Source organism: Callospermophilus lateralis, chromosome 6 (assembly GCF_048772815.1).
Source record: "Callospermophilus lateralis isolate mCalLat2 chromosome 6, mCalLat2.hap1, whole genome shotgun sequence".
NCBI lineage: Eukaryota > Metazoa > Chordata > Mammalia > Rodentia > Sciuridae > Callospermophilus > Callospermophilus lateralis.
The window spans coordinates 113,037,656-113,063,180 of NC_135310.1; the positions used below are offsets into that span (position 1 = coordinate 113,037,656).

The following is a 25,525-nucleotide window of genomic DNA, read 5'->3' on the forward strand; positions in this document are numbered from 1 at the left end:
ATATCAGGGTAAATTCCTGAAGTGACCAGGGTAGGATGCTTTTTGTGTGAGTTAACATTAGGGGGTCCTGCATGAAAATTGGGAGGGACCACTCCTCACTATGTCACAACTCTCTGTGACTCTAGAGTTATGTCAACATTTAACAGTGTATACCCTTGAGCTTGAGAAAAACAAACATCAGGTCCAGTATGTTCCCAGTGGGTTTGGTTGGAGTAATGGTGAAAATATAAAACACACACCAACACTTAAGCAAAATCCAAAAGCCTGAGAAAATAGCTGAAACCTTAACTAAACATGCACATAGATAACTGAGAAAGATTTAAGGTTATAGAGTAATTGTCCCCAGAGCTGAGTGGACAGTATCAGGGTTAGAATGCACAGGGAAACTGAGAACCCAGGCCCAAACTCAAGCCTACTGCAAGAGAGCCCTCTACCAGGACTCCTTAAGAAGTACCCATTTGGCTGGGCATGATGGCACACACCTGTAATCCCAGCGACTTGGGAGGCTGAGGCAGGAGAGTTCAGAGTTCAAAGTCAGTTTCAGCAACTTAGCGTATCTCTGAGCAACTTAGGGAGATCCTGTCTCAAAAAAAAAAAAAAAACATAAAAAGTGCTGAGATGTGTCTCAGTGGTTAAGTGCTCCTGGATCCATCCTTAGTACTAAAAAAAAAAAAAAAAAAAAAAAAAAAAAGTGCCCTTTCAGCCTCTGCTTGAATGTCTCTGTCATGGGGAGCCCACTTCACTCGCCCAGGTGCTGCTGACAGCAGTGAGAACTGGAAACAACCCAGTGCCTAGGGCCAGCAGGAGAGAGCGCCAGGTAACCTCTGCAAGTGTTAAGTGATAAGGAAGAGGCATATCTTAATGCATGGAAAGGTGCACATGCCACAGTCCTGTGAGATAAGAGCAGAGCGAATTGTGTTTACACACTGACCTCAGTGAGGTTCAAATCTAGGTGTGCACAATAAGGTCTGCAAGATAATGAAGGAAGGAGCAGGCAGGTGCACTTTGAAGAGTCGTTACTATTTTAAAAACTTTATTTATTTATTTTTGGGGGAGGTGCTGGGGGTGGAACCCATGGCATCAAGCATGCTATGCCTGTGCTCTCAAATGGAGCTATATCCAGCCCTAGCCCTGCCTTGATATATAATTAATATATATATGATCTAAAGGAAATTTAGCATCAATAATCTTTTTTTAAAAAATCCTCCATGAAAAGATTTGGGGATTGTCATTTCATGAGGGATTGAAAGACCATCAGGGAACACCAGATGGGGAAAGATTCGAATATTTTCCCTGATATGTGGATGCTAATTCACAGTGGGGTGGGGGAGCATAGAGATATTTGGACTAGACAGAGAGAAGTGAAGGGAGGGGAGCAGGCAGGGGTAGAAATGAGAGTAGAATGGATTGGACTTTATTACCATATGTGTGTAGATGGTTTACGTGACCTGTGTGCGTCATGTACAAACAGATGAAGGAGAAGTTATATTCCATTTATATATGATGTGTCAAAATTCATTTTACCTTGTTGTGTAACTAATTAGAACGAATAAAAAAATATTTAAAAGATTCTAGGGCTGGGGCTGTATATCAATGGCAGAGGGCTTGCCTAGTATGTCTGAGGCACTGGATTCAATTCTAAGCACCGCACAAACAAAACTAAACCAACAAGGGCATGCTGTCCACCTACAATGATAAAAAATAAATAAAAATAAAAAAGACTCTAAGACTTGGTCTGAACACTGGGGTTAGAGCAACAATTGATTAGTGATGTCTGGCTTGTGTGAAGTATGGGTAGTGATAGTTTGCATGCTATGTATATTACTCTTTAAGAGAGACCCTGAGCTCTCAATGTTATTTTAAAAGATGTCTTTGAGCTGGTAAAGGGGTCATAGCAGAAAGAGGACTCTTTGAGGCACATGTTGTAGGATTGGGGGCAAGAGAAGTGGATATCAGCTGTTATGGAGTAGACACCACGGGAAGACAATCAACATTCTCCACTTTGGGGGGGTCAATGTAGGGGTAGGAGGGCACATGGGGAAGGCTTGGGTGTGAAGCAAGTTTTCATGTGAGTGCATTTGGGAAGGGACTTTCATATGGAGGACAGAGCATGGAGGCAAGAAAATACCACCCCTACTTGTGAGAAAGGAGTATGCACGGTGGAAGAAGAGCTTGGACACTTGGCAGGAAACAGAGAGCATCCTGCATGGTTGAGTGTCAAGCTTGGATTTATTTAGTTAGCCACAGAGGACTATAACTTTGTGTGTGTGTGTGTGTGTGTGTGTGTGTGTGTGTGTGTGTGTATTGAATGCATGGAGACTTACCAATGAGCAACATCCCCTGAGCTTTATAAAAATTATTATTTGATATTTATTTTGAAAGTGGCTGTCACTAGTTGCATAAGGCTTCATTACATTGGTGAGTTTGGCCTCAAAATTGCAATCCTCCTACCTCAGTCTCCTGAGCTGCTGGGATTGCAGCCATGTGACACTGCACACAGAGCTTATGACAAGCTTTGAGGAAGGTGAGGCAGAAAGAAAATGAGACGTGGGCATGCAGAAGAATTGCCTCTTTCCTGGACACCAGCAGCCTGTGGCCCTGAGATCCCATCTGGGTCAAGGTCTCCCAGGAGAGCAGTTTGGATTATTAGGAGGAAGTGTGCGCCTGGGATAATAGGGTGAGGGGTGTAGTAGAGCTTCAACGAGAACAATCCCCTGGGCTCCATCAACTCTACTGATTTCCTAAGCCCAGAGCTGGCCACAGAGCTGTGGACGGCCCAGTCTCCGCACTTGGGAGCATCTGGTCCATGGAGAGGAGGCCCAAGGCTAGACACTGGAGACCCAGCACCATGGCGCTACTGTGTGGTGTCTTGGTGAGAAGATGAACTCAGGTGGGAGCCAGCAGGTCAGGCCTCCGTGGGCTTCTGTGTGGGGTCAGAGGTGGCCCAGGAGGACTTCTCAGGTGCCTTCAGACACTGCAGATGCCAGACATGTCAAAGAGTGAGCCTTCTGTGTATGGAGGGTGGGTGGTGGGACAGGACAGGGGAGGGGAGGAAGTAGGCCACCTGGGTCTCCCAGGAGACTGACAGGAGGAACAGGGGGGTAGGAGGGACTGCAGATCCTCAGAGCCTGGCTGCTGAGCAGGATGCCTCTCCTGATGCTGAAGCCAGGGACACTCAGAAGGGATGTGGTGTCACTGGGCCTGGGGAAGGCGAGCCTGACAACTGTCAGACCCCTGGTTTCCTACCACAGGAAGAAGGGTCCCTGGAACCCCAGGCTGGCTCTAGTAGGCCTCCCGAGGTCAGGGCATTCCATGGACTTAGCAGGAATCCAAGGATCCTATGACTCTTTTTCCTTCTCTTCCGGATGTGGGGATGCCCAGCTCAGGGGAAATGCTCCCCGCCTTCCTTCCTCTCCAGAGTCCCACATGGCTCTGGGGACTGCAGGGAGGAAGGGACTTGAGTTGGCATTGACAATCATCAGGCAGGGACCTCCCTCTCTGGAAGGGGTGGGCAGACTCTAATTCCTTCCCTGCCTCCCCCATCATGAGGCCTGGGGAGGATGCCCAGGTCTGGATAGACAGTGGGCGGTGGTGACCAGAGTGGAAAATCCCCTGCTGGCCAGATGCTGTCTTTGGTTGGCAGGTGTGGCCCTGGCCTTCTGCCTGGGGCCCAAAGGTGTGACCAATCTGTTTGGAGCCCTGAGTGCTGGGTACAACGTGGAGAGAGGGTGCTGGCATGGGGACTTTTTCCAGTCCCCCAATATGGAGAGTTGGCAGTCCAGCTTCAGGTCAGCTCAGCCTTGGGAAGACTGTACATGGGAGAGGGGGAGGTGGCAGTGAGGTGTATGGGAGGTGGGGGGTGCATGTGGGGGGCCCCAGATGATGGAGAGAGGAACAGGAAAGACCAGACCTGGACCAGAGAGGGGCAGACCAGGACTTGGTAAAGGGCAATGGGGACACAGAGACCTCTCAAGGAAGAGTTGCAGGGGGTGTAGGGAAAGACAGTGCAGAAGGGGACAAGGACAAGGGTGGCCCTCTGCTTGTGCCCTGTTCCCGGATCCTCTCCACTCTGTTGCCCGAGGCATGGTCAATGCCCAGATTGTGTACCCTGTGAGTGTGACCTGGGCATGAGGTGAGGTTTTCTCCAAGTCCCCTGATCGATTTGAAAAGCCTCTGAAGACACCCCCAGTCAATGACTTCTGCCACTGGTCTCCAGCCCCATCCCAAGCATCAGAACTACCTTGTTAGCAACATGTCCTCATCACCATGCTACCTACTCATCCGGGACCCCAACAAATATCCCAATTCCATCCCAAGGACTTGGGGTGCTGGGAGCAAGTACTTGAGCCAGACCACCAGGGGCATCACTTAAGCACACAGTTCTCAATGATGTCACCCCTACTGGGGACATTAGGCAACCCCTAGACACATTTCTGATTGTTACAGCTCAGGGACTGCTCCTGGCACCCGGTGGGCAGCCACCAGGATGGTGTGAACCTGCCTACAGCACACAGGAGAGTGCCCATGACAAAGATGCTGTTATCCCCAATGTCAAGACTTGCTGGCCAAGAAATCTGCCTACATTCCTATGCCCCTCTCTCTGTCTCTGCCTCTTAGACCTCACCCCAAAATGCCCACACAAACCACTGGTTCCTGGAGGAGGAGCAGCTCTGCCCCTCCATCTTATGGCGACTTTGTTCTGTCTTATCGCCGGTACCTCCTGGCCTCTGCTGTTGGATTCAAAAGTCAACAAGTTGAAAAGTCAGCTGTGGCCATGGTCCAGGAGCAAAACACAGTAACAATGGCTACCTGGTGTACAGGGGACACCCTGGTTAGGGTCATGCTTGCCCAGGGCACGGAGGGAGGGACTCGGCCACATCCAGGGGGTATAAAGAGGGAGTGCTGAAGTCTTCACTCCAGTGCGACTGTGGATCTCAGAGTGGCGCTTGCTCTGTGACCAGCTGGGAATCGGCATCATGAAGTGGATGGTAGTGGCCTTGGTCTGCCTCCTGGTCTTGGAGGCATCGACTACACTTGTCAGGTGAGTGTGGACCTGGCTGTGGGTGCAGGGAACCTCAGGAAGCCTGCAGCCCTGTATGGAGCAGCTAGTCAGGGGGCAGCAGCTGGGTCTGAGCGGGATTCCCTGTTGGGCCAGGGAAGGCTTCCCTTGCTGGAGCCCCCCAGACTGAGGGGAGAAGATGGTCCTGAAGCAGAGAGTAGGGTGACTATGCCCACGCCGGCCTTTACAAGAAGGGTGTGGTTTCTTCCTACAGAAAATAACACTCCTTTCTAGAGGAGACACATAATCCCTCCAAAAATTTCCTGAGACCCCAAATTGATTGGAAGAAGCCAAAGTCATTTTAGCAAAAACACCAATTCCTGTAAATCACTATAACATGAGGGGTTGAAAACTCAGAATGGAGCAGGTGATCCGGTTCAGGAACACAGGGCTCCCCGCCTGCCACCCTGCCTGCTGTGCCACCTGGGAAGAGTGCAGAGAGCCTTTCCTGTGTGCAGTTTTATAGCCACACATTCAATCAGCTGCATTTAAACATATTAGGGGATTATTGCTGCTCCCCTACTCCATGGTGTATCTCATAGGCAGTACCAGGTACCAGAGTGCACCACAGGAAGGGACGCACTTTGGTGTGAGTTTTGCTATCTCTGAGAACTATTTTATTTTATTTCTACATTTTCATGTTTCTGGTGACTGCACCCAGGTCAGGCACATGCTCAGCAAATGTTCTCCCACTGAGTCACATCCCAGACCTGACCCTTAAACAACAAAAGAACAAATATCAGCAGACATCCTCTGGAAGGTGTAAAGTCCCAGCGTCCCAAGTCCCTCTCCCCTTCATGGGAAGTATTTTCAGGGTCTCTGAGAACAGAGGCCAGGGCAGGAGCAGGACCCCTGAGAGGGGCTGAGGGAAGGCATGAGGGAAGTTCACTGTTTCCTGCTGTTTAATCATTATGTGTGTCTTCATAAATTGGTGAATGGAAAAATGTTTAATATTGCTTTGGTCTATGTCTTTGCTGAAACAAGGTTACTAAGTGTTAAGATTCTATCAGGTGTAATTTATATACAATAAGTATAAGAAGTTTCAGTTGGGTTTCAATTACAGTATTATAGTATCATAAAAAACATGAAAGTCTTTTCTTAAAGTGGAGTAATTTGTCTAAATCAGAAATTTTTATAAGCGTTATTTCAGAATGTGAATTTATAAAAAGGGTTAATGGCTAGAAAAGAAATATTAAAAGATTGAAGATGTGAAAATATATTTTAATATGGAAGGTTAAAAGAAAAAGAAATGTTTCTAGATGAGATAATCTCTGTGTGGTAAAGTAAAAAGTTGTAAAATGCCATTTAAAAAGATTTTGAGGAAACTAGACTTACTTTATAAGCTTGAGAAAGGAAGAAAGAAGAAAAAGGGTATTTGTACATGGCAGATTGAGACAAAGCTTCTTAATGGAGTAAAAAAGGCCTTTGGTTGAAGGGCAGCCATGTAAACTAATATTAAGCGATTTAAACAGAGTCTAAGCCTCGTTTAAAGGAGTGAAGCTGTAGGTGGTGAAAAAGTACATTTAAAAGTACAGTATAGATGATAATTGGTAGGCTTTAAAAGGTTAATTTGAAGGTGGTTAAGATGCCTTCATGACGGAGGAAAGATTGCGTGATTCGAAGCCTAGTTAATCTTAAAAATTGGAAAGGGGTATATATCCCCCAAAGATAAACTTAAAATAACCCTTTTTACTCTAAACTTTTAAAATTTGGATTCATCAGGACTTAGTGCTGCAGAAAGACATATGTATCCAAAAAATGTACATAAGACTAAAGTACTTTGGAAAGATATTCTAACAGGACAATGGAAAGATCCTGACCCAGTGATTTTCTGGAGTCGGGGTTCTTTTTGTTTTTCCACAGGAAGAACAGCAGCCGATTTGGATTCCAGAAAGACTAACTAAAGCAATTTCTACAGATCAAAAAGAAAATGATTTGACTCAAATTCATAATAGCTGATATCCAGAACTCCAGCTTGGCCATTCTTACATCTGCGACTGTGATTAACCAGGATGTTTTTTTCAATATCTATTTTATTATTGCATTTTTCCACATCATAAGGTTCTATTTTTATTTTTTGAGCTCATACAAACCTAGGTTAATGTTTTTCTGATCAGTTTTATTTTTTGACTATAGAGTTTTTAAACATTGCAATGGAGATTTCACCTAGGTAAAGCTACAAGGCCTTTATTATTATCTTATGTGTTGTACGTTTGTTTGCACATTTGTGTTTTGTGTTATATGTCTGTGTGTGCGTATGTCCATATTTCATATATGAGGAGCGCTCATGAGAAAATGGATCCAAATTATTATTTTTTTTATTCACGTGATTTAAATGGTTTAATTTAAATTAGGTAAACAGCTGTTAAGGATTGTTTTTAAAGGTGGTTAACAGATCTGCTTGTTTACTAATTTAAATCAGGTAAACAGCTGTTAAGGATTGTTTTTTAAGTAGGTTAACAGATCTGTTTGTTTACTTTCACCTTTCCTTTTCATTATATTTAATAATTCTTTTCAGGTTAATGTCTTTTTAGCATCATTGCCAGAATTCCTATCTTCATCCCAATGAATATAACTCAACAAGTATGCTCAATCAAGGAGTCAACTTACTTTGGGAGGAAACGGACTTTGGGAGGAGACGGACAGATTGAAAGATTCCTCCCCTTTGAACTGCTTACAGAACTTGCCTGGACTATGTAACTACGTTTAGTGCAGCAAATTGTGGTAATGCTGGCATATCTTTGCTGATGGTGTCACCAGTGATCTTTGCTGATGGTGTCACCAATGATGCAATTTTTCCAAAGGAACTGTCAATTGGCTTGGTGTCGTGGCATTTCTGTATCCTCCTCCCTTCTGCTAGTGATGGTCTAAATTTGGGGGCCAATGGCTATATGCTGGACCGGCAGTCAGTGACGGGTATGATCCAATTGCAATGGTATCAACCTAAGACAGGAGGCTGACGCCTAAAGGTCAGTTGCCTAAAGGTCAGTTTTCCCATGACGGGTAAGAACCATATGTTGAATTGGACAACCTACCAGGCGCGGTCCTTAAGCCACATTAACCTCACTCCCCCACTGGCACCAAGGCCAAATTTGGGGGCCAACAGAGGTGAGGCAAAGAACCTCACCCCCCCACTGGTGCATAGACCTATCCACAAGTATGGCTGTATGCTGGACCGGTAGTCAGTGACGGGTATGATCCAGTTGCAATGGTATCAACCTAAGACAGGAGGCTGACGCCTAAAGGTCAGTTACCTAAAGGTCAGTTTTCCGATGACGGGTAAGAGCCATATGTTGAACTGGACAACCTACCAGGCACGGTCCTTAAGCCACATTACTTGTTGTTTAATTAATCAGAAGGGGGGAGATGCTGGGAGCCATCAGCCAAGTAGGTATGACAAATTCCTTGCCAGCTTACTCCCATGCTGTCTAGTGGAAGGACTTCTGAAAGGTGACCTTGCTCAAGGACCAGGGCAGGATCCGTGTTTAGGGTGTTCCCCCTTTAGAATAGGGAAGTTTAGCATAATAGGAGAGTAGGGTGTTCCCCCTTTAGAATAGGGAAGTTTAGCATAATAGGAGAGTAGGGTGTTCCCCCTTTAGAATAGGGCGTATCCTGCTGCTGAGTTTCTCTTGAGTGCTTAGGTCAGACAGTATATTTTGAGAGACAGAAGCCCATGCGGTGTGGATTTAGGCAGGAGAGGATTTGGGCAGAGAACGGAGTGGATTTTGGCAGAGAACGTGGATTCCCCCAGAGCGTGTTTGTAGAAGGCCGGTGTGAGATCGGGAATAAAGAATTGCTGTTTGAATCTACAAGCTGTGTGGAGACTCGTGATTTGTGCCCAGCAAAAGACTGCGGCAGTTTCCCAAATGATGAAGCAAGTGCTGAGCGAGGTTGAAAGAAGTGGAGAAGGAAAGAAAGAAGAGGAAGAGGGAAGGAGGCGAGGGAGATCATCAGGGAGAGAAGAAATGAGAAGGTAGAGGCAGGAGGGGGGCCCTGCCCTGACACCCAGCCTCCCCTAGGGTCCCCCTGAGGAAAATGAAGACTATGCGTCAGACCATGAGGGAAAAGGGCTTGCTGGGGGACTTCCTGAGGACCCACAAGTACGACCCCGCTCAGAAGTACTGCTTCAGCGACTTCAGCGTGCTCTATGAGCCCATGACCTACATGGATGTGAGTCCTAGTCTCTAGGTGTCCCTGTCCCTGCTGCCAAAGCTGGGAACTCCCTGGGCTCCCACCCTGAGGCTCCTCCCTTCTCCCAGTCCTGCCAGCCTGGGCCACCCTGCTGTGAGTGGCCCATTGGGCAAAGCATGGGGAGGGCCCCAATGACCTGGCAGCTGACCCACAGAGACCACGTGGCTGCCCTGGGCAGGCTGGGACTGAGGCCTGTGTGTCTGGGACCCTGGCTTTGGGTGGTACTTAGGACAGGGCTGTCCTTCCTGCTCTGCCCATGGAGAAGCCTGGCCCCTGGGTCCCCCTAATGCTCACAGCCGTCCCCATGGCTCCCCAGGCTGCCTACTTTGGTGAGATCAGCATCGGGACTCCACCCCAGAACTTCCTGGTCGTGTTTGACACTGGCTCCTCCAACCTGTGGGTGCCCTCGGTCTACTGCCAGAGCCTGGCCTGCAGTGAGTGCTGGGCTGGGCAGGGAGGGCCCTTGGGCAGGGCTGGGCACTGGCATGTCCAGGGATGCAGGCAGGGAAGGGTGCTCACTCCTGAGGAGGACCAGGGACTTGTTGAGGGTCTCAGGGCATCAACAAGCCAGAGGGAGGAGGCTGGCCCTGCTCCAGGGTGGCCCCTTGCCTTGCCTCGTGTCAGGATGGACCCCCCCATCTCTGCCGTCCACCTCACCCCCTCCAGTTCATTCCACTCCACCCTCTCCTGCTCACCGGGCAGTGCTGCTCCTCCCCTCAGGACGCTGTCCACTCCGTGCCTTGCCCTCCACTCTCCTCTCCACTAGCTTCTCCCTGAGCGTCTCCAGGGACTGGCCACAACTCTGCTAGATGTGGTCCCTGTCCTGGAGTCATTTGGTGAGACAGAGGATCTTCAGTTTTAAGTCTGCCCTGATTCCTTCCAAAATCTTGGGACTTGGGGCTGGGGATGTGGCTCAGGTGGTGGCACGCTCGCCTGGCATGCGTGCGGCCCGGGTTCGATTCTCAGCACCGCGTACAAGCAGGGATGTTGCGTCCGCCGATAACTAAAAAATGGATGTTAAAATTCTTTCTCTCTCTCTCTCCCCTCTCTCACTCTCTCTTTAAAAAAAAAAAAATCTTGGGGCTGGAGTGTGGACATCTCTGTCCACCATGGGCACATCCCATGCCACCTCCACATCCCAGGATGCCCAACTTCTGGGTGAATTGAGGTTGGGGTGAGTGGATTCCTCTCTAGGTCTCCCTCCCACTCCTCACTGGATGAGCATTTCCCACTAGGTTTCTGCCAGTTTCTGGTGGGGTAGAGATAGAGATAGAGTCTAGGGCGGCTGCTTACAGGGAGGTCATCATCCAGGCATCCAATTACCTATGAAACATGGGCTTTCAGGCCAATACCTTCCAACTAAGAGGATCCTGGGGCCAAGGCTGTCAGTCCCTCCTTGGTGACCAGGTGGGGGTGCTGAAGCCTCAGGCTGGGAGCTTAGGCTGAGGGCCAGGCAGGGGTGCAGCCCATGAGCCTGAGAGCCAGGCAGCCCTCTGCTCACCCCTGGCCTCCATGGCTCCCTCCTGCAGCCACACACCCTCGCTTCAACCCCAGCAAGTCCTCTACCTTCTCCACCAACGGGCAGACCTTCTCCATGCAGTATGGTACCGGCAGCCTCACTGGCTTCTTCGGCTATGACACCCTGAGTGTGAGTGCTCCAGCTGCCACCCCCACCCAGGATGGGGGTGTGAGAGGGTGGGGAACTCGATGTCCTTGTTCTTTCCTGTCCAGGGATGAGGCACCTGGATGCCCAGTTAGGCATGGTGCCTTTTTTCAGGAGCTTAGAACTGGGGAGCAGAGATGTGGGGATGGGAGGCTACAGTGAAGGAGGCCCTTGGAAGAGAAGTGACAGTTGGGATGCCTGTGGAGAAGTGGGCAGATGGGCCAGAGGAGGAGGGAAGACCATGGAGGGTCTCTGGTGACTTGGGGCAGGAGGACACAGATGCACTCAGAAATGTCACCTCCCCTCCAATGTGTCTTCCCCCCACAGGTCGAGAGCATCCAGGTCCCCAACCAGGAGTTCGGCCTGAGTGAGCAGGAGCCGGGTACCAATTTTGTCTATGTGCAATTCGATGGCATCATGGGCCTGGCCTACCCTGCCCTGTCCGCAGGAGGTGCCACCACAGCCCTGCAGGGCATGCTGCGGGTGGACGCCCTGTCCAGCCCCATGTTCAGCGTCTACCTCAGCAAGTGAGAGACTGCCCTGCGGGTCCCTAAGTCCTGCCCTGTACCAAGTTCTGATCCCTTGGGGTGAGGAGATCTCCCAGCAGGGGGTGGCTGGGCCACACTTGTTCAGAGCCTCAGCTCCTGGGCTCTGACTCTCCTGCTCCCCTGCCCCTGCCCCAGTCCACTCTCACGACCCTTTGCCTTCCTAGGCAGGATGGTCTCTCCTTCTTCTGTCTGAACTTCTTCCGGGTGTCGCTGCTCTAATTCCCCATGTCTTGGGCCCGCCTGCTGCTCTGGGCCCTGAGAGCCCACTGCCTCACCTGTGCTTCTCCCTGAGGCCTCTCTGTCCAGTGACCCGCTGCCTTACCTCCTGCATGGGTCCTTCTAGGTCTTGGAGTCTCCTGGTCTAGGCCCTCGACTATTCCTCACCCACTGTCCTCCCAGCCCCCACAGCAGGCCAGGTCAGGAGGGGCCTGGGCCTGGCTTTTCTCTCTTGCTGTCCAGCTTTCTTCCTCTCTACCGTCTAGAGTCAGTTCCATCTTCTTGATGTGGCTTGGTCTCCTTATCCTGCTTTCAACACATTGACCCTGTCACTAACACTAGGGACTCCTTTTGGCTGTTTGCACACCACATGAACCTCTAGGAACGACCCACTCTGCTACCACTAAGGGGAATCTTCTGGAAGAAACATGGCCTGTCTTTTCCTCCCCTCCACCAAAGCCCTGCCCATGTCCACTTGCAGAGGAAAAGAAAAAGTTGGGTATCTGTGAGGCTCCTGGTGACAGGGCGCAGCAAAGGCATGAAATGAAAAGCAGAAGACAGCACAGTGTGGGGGGGGTCTACAGAGTTGGGGCTGTCCTTTACATAGGGCACCATAGACTTCACCTCTATCTCTACCCCACCAGAAACCGGCCATTCAGAAGTCTGAGGGGACCCATGGCCCTGTGTTCAGAAAAACCCTTTGGAAATCAGAGAAGGAGCTCTTTCCCTGTGAAGGTGACTGCTTAGCATCGGTGCCCACTCCTTTGCCACTCCCTCACTTATTTTGCCTGTGTGTCCTGCAGCCAAGAGGGATCTGAGGACGGAGGAGCGGTCATCTTTGGAGGTGTGGATGAGAGCCTGTACACAGGGCAGATCTCCTGGGCCCCTGTCACCCGGGAGCTCTACTGGCAGATCAGCATCCAGGAGTGAGTCTGGGTTGGGGGTCCCTGGGGACGCCCCTTCCTTGGAGCTGGCCTCTGGGCACCCATAGCATGCACTCATCCAGGCTCCACTGAGGTGTGGTCACCGAGGACTCTGGTGGTCTGTCCCCCTAGAGCCTCAGCTGGCCTCTGCAGGGGCATCAAGGCTGAGTCTGGAGAAAGGGGTGGGGGGCACATGTGGAATCCCAAGTACTGGAGAAGCTCCTGTCCAATCACACAGGACCCCACAGATTCAAAACTGAGGTATGTGGGACAACTAACTTGTTCCATGTCTTTTTAAAAAACATGATGTCCCTTGTTTTCAGTGCTTCTCAAAACTTCCTTGAAGTTATTAGAAATAGACCCCTGGGCCATATAGGTGACCCTGCATAGACCTAGTGGGAATGTGAGGCAGCGAGTAGTTGCACTGGCCTCAGGTTTGCTTGCTCCCCAGTGCTGGGAAGGTCCCCCCTGGCTGCCCTGTCCTGGTCGGGCTGAGGCTGCCCTCTCTTGCCACCCAGGTTCTATGTTGGGGAAGAGGCTTCTGGCTGGTGCTCCCAGGGCTGCCAGGCCATGGTGGACACAGGAACCTCTCTGCTTGTTGTGCCCAAGAAGCACCTGAGCTCCCTTCTGCAGACCATTGGGGCCCAGGAGGATGAGTATGGACAGGTGGGTGTGGCCTGGATGTCCCCTGGCCAGGAGAGTCCACTCAGAGCCATTTCTAGTTCCACATGGGACACCAGACTAGCATGGACTCGATGCTTCTGCTGCCCAATGTACTGAATGTGGGGTACCCACACCAAGCCGTGGGACAGGCTGAGGCTGGAGGGTGGTTAAGGTGGAGCCATATGTGGGTGCCGAGGGACATGGGAAATCACTGTCAGGCACGAATTACTTCTTTGCTACCGTCCACTCAGGAAATCAGATTGATCGATGGTTGGGTTTTTGAGTTAGAACAATGTAACTAGAATGTTGGGGCAACAAAGTGAGCTACAAGGGACAACCTTCAGTCCATATCTCCCTCTCTTCCACACAGATATGCCCCCTCGCTCCCATGTGTCCTGGCAAATGACATGAGTCACCTAATTAGCCCTCCCCACTAGGGGAGGGTGCCCTGGTCCACTTTTTGCACATGGCTGTGTGGTTTCAAAGGACACCTGCAGGGAAAGGGCATCGATTCAACCTCACAGAAGGGCCATTCAGGCAGGAGGAGCTTCTTTGGTGTGGGACATTCTCAGGTCTCTCCAGATGTCACCCACTCTAGTAGTGCCTGTGACACCCACGCAGTTCCTACATAGCATTTTCCCCTGAACTGTGCCCTCTGCTCCAAAAAGAGGTCTTGGGCATCTGGGAGGCTTAGCAGGTGCTCTTGGGTGGGGAATGAGGGGACCTGGCAGAACCTGTTTCTCTGCAGTTTTTCGTGAACTGTAATGACATCCAGAACCTGCCCACCTTCACCTTCGTCATCAACGGGGTGCAGTTCCCTCTGCCGCCCTCTGCCTACATCCTCAATGTAAGTCCTGGTCCCTGGGGCTGAGCCACTGGGGTAGAGGAACAGGTGCAGCCAGAAAAGCTCCACCTGGCCCTGTGCCATTTCCCAACCTAGGCCACCTGGGATTATCCCCACCAGAAGAGTGTCACCCATGATCAATCAGTCTCTTAATCAGTGGACAGGGGCTCTGTCTAGGGCTAGTCACTGTGCAGCCCGGTGCCCAGGCTTCCCACATGATTGTCACAACATTTGATTGGGAAGATTCTCTTTCTCTTTTACAAATGGAAACCTGGAGTTTCATAGAGGTTCAATAGCTGATCCCCCTGCACAGATGATGAGGGTGAAGGCAAAGTTTCAATCAAGTTCATCTTCCTCCAAGCCTTAATGACCCTGAAGACCTGCTACAAATCATGTGCAGGAAGGGTCTTGGGGGAAGAAGAGTTCCCCCCATGGGGACAGGCCAAGGCAGCCTGAATTCAGCGATTTGAGAACCTCTCCCAACAGCCCCTACTCTGGTGAATCAGCTGGTCTTTGAGTCCTCAGGGGCAGTTCTTTCTCTGCTCATCTCTAAAAGTGTGCCAGTGACCCAGGGCTGAGGGCTGAGTAGTGCCCAGGCCATGTGTGACCAAATGCCTTTCTCTGTGGAGCAGGAGGATGGCTACTGCTCTGTGGGACTGCAATCCATCGACATGTCCTTGGAGGATGGCCAGCCCTTTTGGATTCTTGGGGACGTCTTCCTCAGGTCCTACTATTCCATCTTTGACCTGGCCAACAACAGGGTGGGCTTTGCCACTCTCGCCTAGACTTTCCTCCTGGACACCTGGGCTCCCGTCCTCCTCTCGGCCCCATGTTGCCTGCGTCCTCTCTGCATTCTGCCCTCCTCTGTGGACCTTCTCTAATAATAAATAGTTTCCCATGTTACCAACCTGTTGTTTTTGGAGCTTTCTTGTGGCGTGGTCTTGGCCTCGGGGAATGAGGAGGGTCGGAATCAGGACAAGTCTCCCTCTGAAGGACCTGTGAGGCCATGAGGTTCCCTGGTGGGTCACTGAGATAAAAAGAGAAAGAGAGCCTGAACTGAGGCTTGGGAGAGGCCCTGACCCCTCAGAGCCTGGAGTGTCTGCACAGCTTCCCTCTAGAGAGGCTGACCGTGGCAAAGGGTCCCATCTCTAACGACCTGAGATGCTCTGTCGGTCCACTTGTCCACACCCTGGGGTACCGCCAACCCCAGGACCCACATGTATGTCCTCTCAAGAGTGTGACTGGGGGCCCAATTCCCAGGTCTAGATGTCTGTCCTTCAGCTCTTAATCAACTTTGGCCAGAATTTTCTGAAGATTCTAGACACCTGTGTGCCCTTGCAACCTTCATGGAGTCCTAGAGGGCGGAGGCTGTGCTAGAAACTAGGAGGGCTAGTTCTAGGAGGGCTTCTGGAGCCTCTGGGCTGAGTCAGGAAGAATGCATTTACCTGGACTCCTAGGTCCCAGGACTTTCATTTGAAGGAGGGCTGACCCTGAGCTATGGACAGATCATAGCTCCTTGAATTACATGGACATCAAGCCCACTTTGTCTAACCAAGCCAGCTCTCAGATCTCACAGACCCAAAGAATGCAACTTCTGTCTTTGGAGACAAAACAGGGAGTTGAACCAATGGTTCACAGCAGTTTCAATTCAGTCCAGACATCATAGGTCAGGAGGTCCCACACTTCAATAGTTCCAACCCTACCCTCCTTCTCTTTGCCCTGTGTTTGTGTGGCTACTACTTACACTACCTGATGTGAGGGGTGGGAGAAGAGGGTGGGCAAGTTTCATACCCAGCTCTCTGACTTGTGTATAGTACCATCACTGGTGGTGAGGGACAGTGGCTAGGGAGGATACTGAGAGATACCAACTGGTTCAGATGTGGGGACAGAGCCACAGACACAGAGTGCTTGTGGTGGCTTGACCTCTGACCTGTATTCATTTGCCAGGCTTACCAAGGGGAGAGGGCCACCCACAAGCAGTGCTCCCTAGCCTTCTTCTCTCCCACTCCTTTTTCACCTCCTCTCGTTTCTTATTCTTCTTTACGAATGTGATTTTTACCAGTAAAAACTCTTCAGGCCTAAACATATTGTTAATACAAATGGACCTAACAGATATCTACAGAGCATTTCATCCCAAAAGACCTCAATGCATTTTCTTTTTCATGTCTTCCTGCAATCTTTTGCAAACTGGACAAGATTTAAGGCTACATCCAAGTCTTGGTAAATATATAACATTCTATGAAATTGCTTGATTCGCAACAGATCATAATGAAATGAAATTAGAAATCATGAGAAAATATGAAGTGACAAACAACATAAACACATCTAGACTGACGATTACACTTTTGACGGATCAGTGGGTTCTAGGAAAAAATCAGGAGAGAAATTTTAAAATTCTTACAATCACACTATAATAGAAGTGCAGCATATCAGAATCTCCTTGTCTCCATGAAGGTCACTGGGACAGTGAAGTTACAGATATGAGGGCCTACATAAGAACATCAGAAATCAAAATGAGAGGGAATAAAAATCATTTCTCAATAATAACACTGAATGTAAATGGCCTAATCTCACCAATCAAAAGACATAGACTGGCCAGTTGGATTAAAAATCAAGACCCAACAATATACTATCTGTAAGAGACTCACCTCATAGGTAAAGTCATCCACAGACAGACTGAAGGTAAGAGGATAGGAAAAAACACGTTATTCACATGGACTCGTAAACAAGTAGAGGTTTCCATCCCATATCAGATAAAGTAGACTTCAAGTCAAAGTTAATCAAAAGGGACCAAGAAGGACATTTCATACTGCTTAAGGGAATCTTACATCAACACGACATAACAATCATTAATATCTATGCCCCAAACAATGGAGCATCTGCATACATCAAACAAACCCTTCTCAATTTGAAGAATCAAATAGAAAATGACACAAAAATACTGGGTGACTTTAACACACCTCTCTCACCACTGAATAGATCTTCCAAACAAAACTAAATAAAGAAGCTATAGAACTAAAAAAACAATTAATAATTTATACTTAACAGACATTTATAGACTATTTCATCCATCAGTGACTGAATACACTTTCTTGTCAGCACACATGGATCCTTCTCTAAAATAGACCATATCATAGGTCACAAAGCAACTCTTGGCAAATACAAAAATATAGAGATAATATATTGTATTCTATCAGATCATTATGGAATGACATTAGAAATCATTGATAAAATAAAAAATAGAAGCTATTCTAACACCTGGGCACTAAATAATATGCTATTGAATGACCAATGGATAGCAGAAGAAATCAGGGAAAAAAGAAAAAATTCTTAGAGGTACATGAGAATAGCAATACAACAAATCAAAATCTCTGGGACACTCAGAAGGCTGTTCTGAGAGGAAAATTCATTGCATTGAGCTCATTTGTTAAAAGGATAGAAAGCCAACAAATAAATAACCTAACATTACAATTCAAAGACCTGGATAAAAAAGAAGAAATCAGCATTAAAAGCAGTAGAAGATGGGAAATAATTAAAATCAGAGCTGAAATAAAAGAAATTGAAAAAAAAAATCCAAAACAGTTGAAGAAACAAAAAGTTGGTTCTTTGAAAAAATAAATAAAATTGATAAACCCTTAGCCAAGCTAACAAAGAGAGAGAGAAAACTCAAATTAATGAATTCTTTTTTTTTTTTGGTGAGAATATTTCAGAAGTCTTTAATGCCTCTCTCTTTTGTTCCACTCACCAATCTCTAAGGCTTGTTTTTGTTTCCTTTTTATGGAAGTTTACATGCAAGTTATTTCTCTTTTCATCTACTTTATATTTCTATGACACACTAAGATACTTTTATGAGATTCACTTATATAAATCGTATGGGGTCAGGATGACTGCTGTACGAAAAGTAATTGTATTCAAACGTATCGACAATATTGCAGTTCTTATATAAATAGTAAGGTCTCTAGAGAAGGCTTCCTACCTTTCTCTCATGTTGCTATCATGAATATAAGTGAATACAGATGAACACGGTATTTTCTACCCATTCTTGCTTCTATACTGTTTCCTAGTTTTAAAAGATGTCACATTATTTACACTAGGGCATCTTAACAAATTAATGAATTCTTGATGATGAAAAAGAAAATATCACGATGGACACTAATGAAATACAGATGATAATCAGAAACTATTTTGAAAATTTATACTCTAATAAAATAAAAAATCATGAAGACATTAACAAATTTCTAGACATATGACCTACCCAAATCATATCAGGAGGACATAGAAAATTTAAGTAAATCAATTTTAAGCAATGAAATTGAAGACACCATCAAAACCCTACCAACAACAAAAATCCCAGGACTAGAAGGATTCTCAGCTGAGTTCTCCAGACCCTTAAAGATGAACTAACACCAATCGTCCTCAAATTATTCCATAAAACAGAAAAGGAGGAAACCCTTTCAAACTCATTCTATCACCCTGACACCAATCCAGACAAAGAACATTATGGGAAGAAATCTTCACACCAATATCCATGATGAACACAGATGCAAAAATTCTTAATAAAATACTGGAAAGCATATTAAAAGGACATATTAAAAAGACAGTGCATTATCAAGTAGGGTTCCTCCCAGGAATGCAAGGTTGGTTCAACCTATGGAAATCATTAAATGTAATTAAACGCAACAATAGACTGAAAGACAAGAATCACATGATTATCCCAATAGTTGCAGAAAAAGCATTGGACAAAATACAGCATCCATTTATGTTCAAAACACTACAGATAGTAGGAACATAGCTCAACATTGTAGAAGCTATATATGCTAAACTCAAAGCCAACATCGTTCTAAATGGAGAAAAAAAAAGAATTCCAAAGAATTCCCTCTGAAAACTGGAAGAACAAGACAAGGATGCCCTCTTTTATCACTTTATTCAACAAGAGTCCTTGAGACTCTAGCCAGAGCAACTAGAAAAAAGAAAAAAATAATAAAGGGATAAGAAAAGGAAAAGAAGAACTCAAACTATTTCTATGGCCAACAACATGATTCTGTATTTAGAAGACCCCAAAAAATTCCACCAGAAAACTTCAAGGACTCATAAACAAATTCAGCAAAGTAGTAGGATATAAAACTAACACCCAGAAATCAATTGCATTCCTATCATTCATTGATGGATCAACTGAATGAGAGATTAGGAAAACTATTGCATTCACAATAGCTTGAAAAAAATTAAAATATTTGGGTATCAATCTAACAACACAGGTGGAAGACCCCCACATTCAAAACTACAGAACACTAAAAAAGAAATTGAAGAAGACCTCAGAGAATGGAAAGATCTCCCATGTTCTTGGATAGGCAGAATTAGTATTGTCCAAATGGCCATACTACAAAAAGCTCTACATGGATTTAATGCAGTTCTTTTTAAAATTTCAATGATGTTTGATGTTGTTGCCAGCACCCCAACAGAGCAGGTTCCTGACCAGGAGGTGTGAGCCACCTAGGAAAATAAAAAGTCTGAAATAAGACTAAGACAAAGACAAAGGGTTAGATTTAAAATGTGGAGTGTCTGAAGGGTCTTCCAGTTCCTATCAGGACTAAACAACTGAAAAAGGCCCCAATCCTTTATTTAAGGGGAGTACATCAAAGGCAGGGATAAGTTTTCAGTGGGAGGAATCTTGTTTCAGTACCGGGTCTTGCAGGAAATAGGTTGATTGGCGTCTAGCAAGCTACACCCATCTCTGGGAGGCTGTTTGGCTCTAGTGGGTCACTCCCATCTCTAGGGTTAAGCTTGAACTCCAGCAGTGAGCTAGGACAGGGCACCACGTGAATCCAGTATTCTGGAACCGATGGATTATGACTGGGAGTTCCCAGAATCAGGCTTTCCTGCCTAATGACTTGAATGTTGCTCAGTCCACACGTGGCTCATAGATGGCTTCCCACAGTTGTTCTTCATAGAAACAAACAAAAAAATCAGTCATGATATAAATTTGGAAAAAAGAAGAGGCCCAGAATAGCCAAAGCAACCCTCAGTGAGTAAAGTGAAGCAAGAGGCATCACAATTCCACACTTATATTATACTACAGAGCTATAGTAACAAAACAGCATGGTATGGGCAACAAAACAGACATGAAGACCAATGGTTCAGAATAGAAGACACTGAGACAAACCCACATAAATACAGGTATCTCATACTAGACCAAGGTGGCATTAACATCCATTGGAGAAAAAATTGCCTCTTCAACAAATGGTGCTGGGATACACTTTAAATTCATATGTAGCAAAATAAAATTTACCCCCTCTCATCCTGCACAAAACTCAACTCAAAGTAGATCATGGACCTAGGCATCAGACCAGAGACCCTGCACCTATTAGAAGAAAAAGTAGAACAAATCTCCCTCATGTCACTTAGGAACCAAATTCCTCAACAAGGAATTCCTAAAGCATACAAAATAAAATCAAGAATCAATAAATGGGATGCTCTCAAACTAAAAACTTCTTCACAGCAAACTATCAAAAATGTGAAGAGAGAGCCTACAGAATGGGAGAAAATCTTTGCCACTTGTACCTCAGAACATTAATCTCCAGGATGTATAATGAACTCAAAAAACTTAACACCAACACAAAAGAAGACAAACAAACAATCCAATCAATAAATGGGCAAAGGAACTGAACATATACTTCAAATAAGAAGAAATATGATTATTCAACAAATGTATGAAAAAATTTAAACATCTCTAGCAATGAGAGAAGCAAATTAAAACTACACTGAGATTTCATCTTACTCCTGTCAGAATGGCAATCATCAAGAATACAAGTAACAGTAAATCTTGGTGAGGATGTGGGGGGAAAGGCACACTCATACATTGCTGGTGGGACTGTAAATTGGTGCAATCCCTCTGGAAATCAGTATGGAGATTCCTCAGAAAACACAGAATGAAACCATCATTTGACCCAGTTATCCCACTCCTCGGTATATACTCAAAGGAATTAAAATCAGCATATTACAGTGACACAGCCACATCATGTTTATCAGCTCAATTCACAATAGCTAAACTGTGGAACCAACCTCAGTGGCCTATCAGCAGATGAATAGAAAAAGAAAATATGGTATATATACATTATGAAATAGTACTCAGCCTTAAAGAAGAGCGAAGTTTGCAGGTAAATGGATGGAACTGTAGATTATCTTGTGAAGTGCAATAAGCCAATCCCCCAAAAGCAGAGGCTGAATGTTCTCTCTGATTTGAGGATGCTAACACACAATGGAGGGAGAAAGGAAGACTAGAAGCACTTTGGATTAGACAAAGGGAAATGAAGGGAAGGGAGGAGGGATGGGAATAGAAAAGACAATAGGATGAATTGGACATAACTTTCCTATGTTCATATGTGAATACACGACTAGTGTAACTCCACATCATGTACAACCACAAATGGGAAGTTATACTTCATTATGTGTAATATGTCAAAATATGTTCTACTCTCATGTAGAACTAAAAGAAATTAAAATATTTTTAAAAGATTAAGAGTCAAATTAAAAAAAAGAAAATCAGAAAGATTCTCAATAAACAATATAAGGATGAATCAAAAACCTGTAGAAGGAAGGAAATAATTAAGGTTAGAACTGAAATTTATGAAACAGAGAATATTTTTTTTAAATACAAAGGATTGTGGCCGGGTGCAGTGGTGTATGCCTGTAATCACAGTGGCTCAGGACATTGAGTCAGGAAGATCTTGAGTTCAGAGTCAGTCAGCCAGTCTCAGCAACAACAAGATGCTAAGCAACTCAGGGAGACTCTGTCTCTAAATAAAATACAAAATAGGGCTGGGGACATGGCTCAGTGGTCAAGTGCCCCTGAGTTCAATCCCTGGTACCCTCCCCCCTTCACACACAAAAAAATTAGAGACAAAATGGAGATATAACCACAGACATCACAGAAATCCGGACAATCATTATGAACTATTTAGAAAACTTATTCCCTCATAAAGTGGAAAATCAAGAAGGAGTAGATAGATGAGTTTCTAAATATACCTGAAATACCAGAATTGAACCAAGTGAATATAGAAAACAAAAACATAGCCATAAAAAACAATGATATTGAAGTAGTAATTAAAAGACTTCCACCACAGAAAGCCCAGGACCAGGTGGATTCTCCACTGAATACTAACATATCTCTAAAGAAGAATTAATGCCAACGCTTCTCAATTTATTCTTTTGAAACAGAAAGGGGGAGGGGGAGCAGTACTCAATTCATTTTATGAAGTCAGTATCACCCTGATACCTGAATCAGTTAAGGACACATCAAGGAAAGAAAACTACAGAACAATATCCCTGATGAACATAGACACAAAATTCCTTAATACGATATTAGCAGGTCATATTCAACAACACAGTAAAGAGATTGTACTTCATGGTCTAGTTGGTTTCATTCCTGTGATGCACAGGTGATTCCAAATATGCAAATCAATAAGTATAATTTGCCACATATAATAAATGGTATTAAGAAAAAAAGTCACATAAGCATCTGAATGGACACAGAGAAAAAGCTTAGGATATTTATCACCCTGTCATGGATAAAAGCACTGATGAAACTAGGGATAGAAGGAGCTTTTTCAGCACCATAAAGGCTATTCTATACAACAAGCCCAAAGCCACAATCATAGTGAGTGGGGAACAACTGAAAGCATATCTTCTAAAATCAGGAACAAGACAAGGATGTTCACTCTCACCACTCCTTTTCAATTTGGCACTTGGAAGTTTAGTCATAACAATTAGGCAAGTGAAGGAAATAAAAGGGATACAAATAGGAAGGTGAGAATTCAGATTACCACTGTTTGCAGATGATATGATCCTTTACTTAGAAGATCCAAAAAATTCCACCAAAGGACTTCTAGAATTAATAATCAAATTGAGCAAAATGTCAGGAGGCAACATTAACACACAATCATCAGTAGCTTTCCTGTACACCAGTAATGAATCTGCTAAAAGAAATCACCTAGGGACACAATTCCATTCAAATAGCCTAAAAATAATAGGCAAGGGGCTGGGGTTGTGACTCAGTGGTAGAGCGCTCCCCTAGCATGCACGAGGCACTGGGCTTGATCCTCAGCACCACATAAATGTAAAATGGAGATATTGTGTCCACCTAAAACTTAAGAATAAATATTTTTTTAAAATAGGCAAGCAAGTGAGTTGGAAGTAAGTAAGCAAATAATCCTTTAACAAATCGAACCAAAGAGGTGAAAGATCCCTTACAACAAAAATTATAAACACTGAAAAAATAAATTGAAGAAGACACTTGATGATAGAAAGAACTCCCATGTTCATGGATAGGCAGAAGTAATAATGTGAAAGTGGCCATATTACCAAATGCAATCCACAGAGATAGTGCACTCCCCACCAAAATGCCAAATAACATTCTCTTATATATATATATATATATATATATATATATATATATATATATATATATATATATATATATGACAGGAGAATGCATTACAGTTCTTATTACATATATAGAGCACGATTTTTCATATCTCTGGTTGTATACATAGAATATTTACACCAATTCGTGTCTTCATACATGTACTTTGGATAGTAATGATCATCACATTCCACCATCATTAATTACCCCATGCCCCCTCCTTTCCCCTCCAACCCCTCTGCCCTGTCTATAGTTTGTCTCTTCCTCCCATGCTCTCCCTCCCTATCCCACTATGAATCAGCCTCCTTATATCAAAGAAAACATTCAGCATTTGGTTTTGGGGGATTGGCTATACACATAGGAATAGAAGAACTCAAATTGGCACTATTTGCCGATGACATGATTCTATACCTTGAAGACTCTAATAGTTCCACCAGAAAACTCCTAGAACTAGTAAATGAATTCAGCAAAGTTGCAGGATATAAAATCAACACCCATAAATCAAAGGCATTTCTATATATCAGTGACAAATCCTCAGAAAAGGAAATGAAGAGAACTACCCCATTCTCAAACAAAATAAACAACAACAACAACAAAAAACCAAACAAACAACAACAAAATAAATGGAAAAAAAGAGGTGAAAGATCTATATAATGAAAATTACAGAATTCTAAAGAAAGAAATCAAAGAAGACCTTAGAAGATGGAAAGATCTACCTTCCTCTTGAATAGGCAGAATTAATATTATCAAAATGACCATACTTCCAAAGCAATTCTGATCAAAATTCCTATAACTATCCTCATAGAAATAGGAAAAAGTAATCATGGAATTCATCTGGAAAAATGAGAGACCCATGCCACAGTCTGGCTGGGCACAATTTAGGAGCCACTTGTCAAAAGAAACTAACTTTATTTTTAGAACCACACAAGATAAACAAAACAGCTCCTCAGGAAAAAACCCTCAGAGCCCAACTGCCACCACCAGCTTCCCACAAGCCACACACCCCAACAACCTTCCTCCCACAATCCTCCTGCTCTTGAGGCCGATTGGCTGGGTTGCATGGGCGGAGCCAAAAAGGTCCCCCAATGAGCAGCTCCGTGGTCTGAAAGGGCAGGGAAACAGCCCAATGAGCATCACCGCAGAGGAGTCAATCAGCTAGATGTTGCTAGATGTTGCTGGGGCTGCTGTGAGCCAATCATCAGCTGGTAGTCTGAAAGGGCAGGGAAACAGCTCAATGAGCATCTCCACAGAGGAGCCAATCAGCTAGGTGTTGCTGGGGCTGCTGTGAGCCAATCATCAGCTGGCAGTCTGAAAGTTTGCTGGAGCCCCTTCGGCTGTGGCTTTCAACATCTCCCCCTCTCTGTTTAAACAAGAAGCATGTGGCTTAGGGACCGTGTCTGCCTTAGGTTGTCCAATAGCACATATGGTCCTTACCCGTTATTGGATGAGCTGACCTCAAGGCGTCAGCCTCCTGTCTTAGGTTGGTACCATAGTAATTGGATCTTACCCGTCATTGACTACCAGTCCAGTATACAGCCACACCTGTGTAGAGGTCTTCGTACCAGCGGGGGGGTGAGGTTCTTTGCCTCACCTCTGTTGGCCCCCAAATTTTAGCTGAACGATCATGACAAACAGAAGGGAGGAAGATACACCAAGCCAGCTGACGGCTCCTTTTGGAAAAATTGTACCACCGATGACACCATCAGCATAAATACCCCAACACTACCAGAAGTTGCTGCACCAACAGATAGTTCACAATGCATACAAGTGAGTTCACAATGCATATAAGTGATACATAGTCCAGGCAAGTTCTGCAAGCAGTTCAGTGATGGCTATTGCAGAAGCTGTAGATTAGTTTTATCTTTGTCTTCATGCACTGGGATGAAGATAGGAATTCTGGCAATAATGGCTAAAGAAAAATTATATAACATTATATAACATTCCAGAAGGCACTAAAAGAAAACAATTTTCTTAACAATTTACATTGTCTTCACTGAAGA

The 25,525-nt window shown here is 45.4% G+C and overlaps 1 protein-coding gene across 1 annotated transcript; it reads left to right on the forward strand.

Annotated features, from left to right (window-relative positions):
- Nucleotides 1-4,976: 4,976 nt before the first annotated feature.
- Nucleotides 4,977-14,892, forward strand: LOC143402599 (gastricsin-like). The gene is made up of 9 exons (XM_076860162.1): nt 4,977-5,041; nt 9,079-9,229; nt 9,567-9,684; nt 10,780-10,898; nt 11,241-11,440; nt 12,481-12,603; nt 13,119-13,266; nt 14,012-14,110; nt 14,740-14,892. Exons 1-9 carry the CDS (start codon nt 4,977-4,979, stop codon nt 14,890-14,892), a joined length of 1,176 nt encoding a protein of 391 aa, XP_076716277.1.
- The last annotated feature ends 10,633 nt before the right edge of the window (nt 14,893-25,525 follow it).

Excerpts from the sequence above, each read along its gene's own strand:
- LOC143402599 (XM_076860162.1), top strand. The coding sequence starts at position 4,977 with ATGAAGTGGATGGTAGTGGCCTTGGTCTGCCTCCTGGTCTTGGAGGCA. Across the intron at positions 9,685-10,779 it reads CTGCCAGAGCCTGGCCTGCA|CCACACACCCTCGCTTCAAC; the intron begins GTGAGTGCTGGG and ends TCCCTCCTGCAG. Across the intron at positions 10,899-11,240 it reads TCGGCTATGACACCCTGAGT|GTCGAGAGCATCCAGGTCCC; the intron begins GTGAGTGCTCCA and ends TTCCCCCCACAG.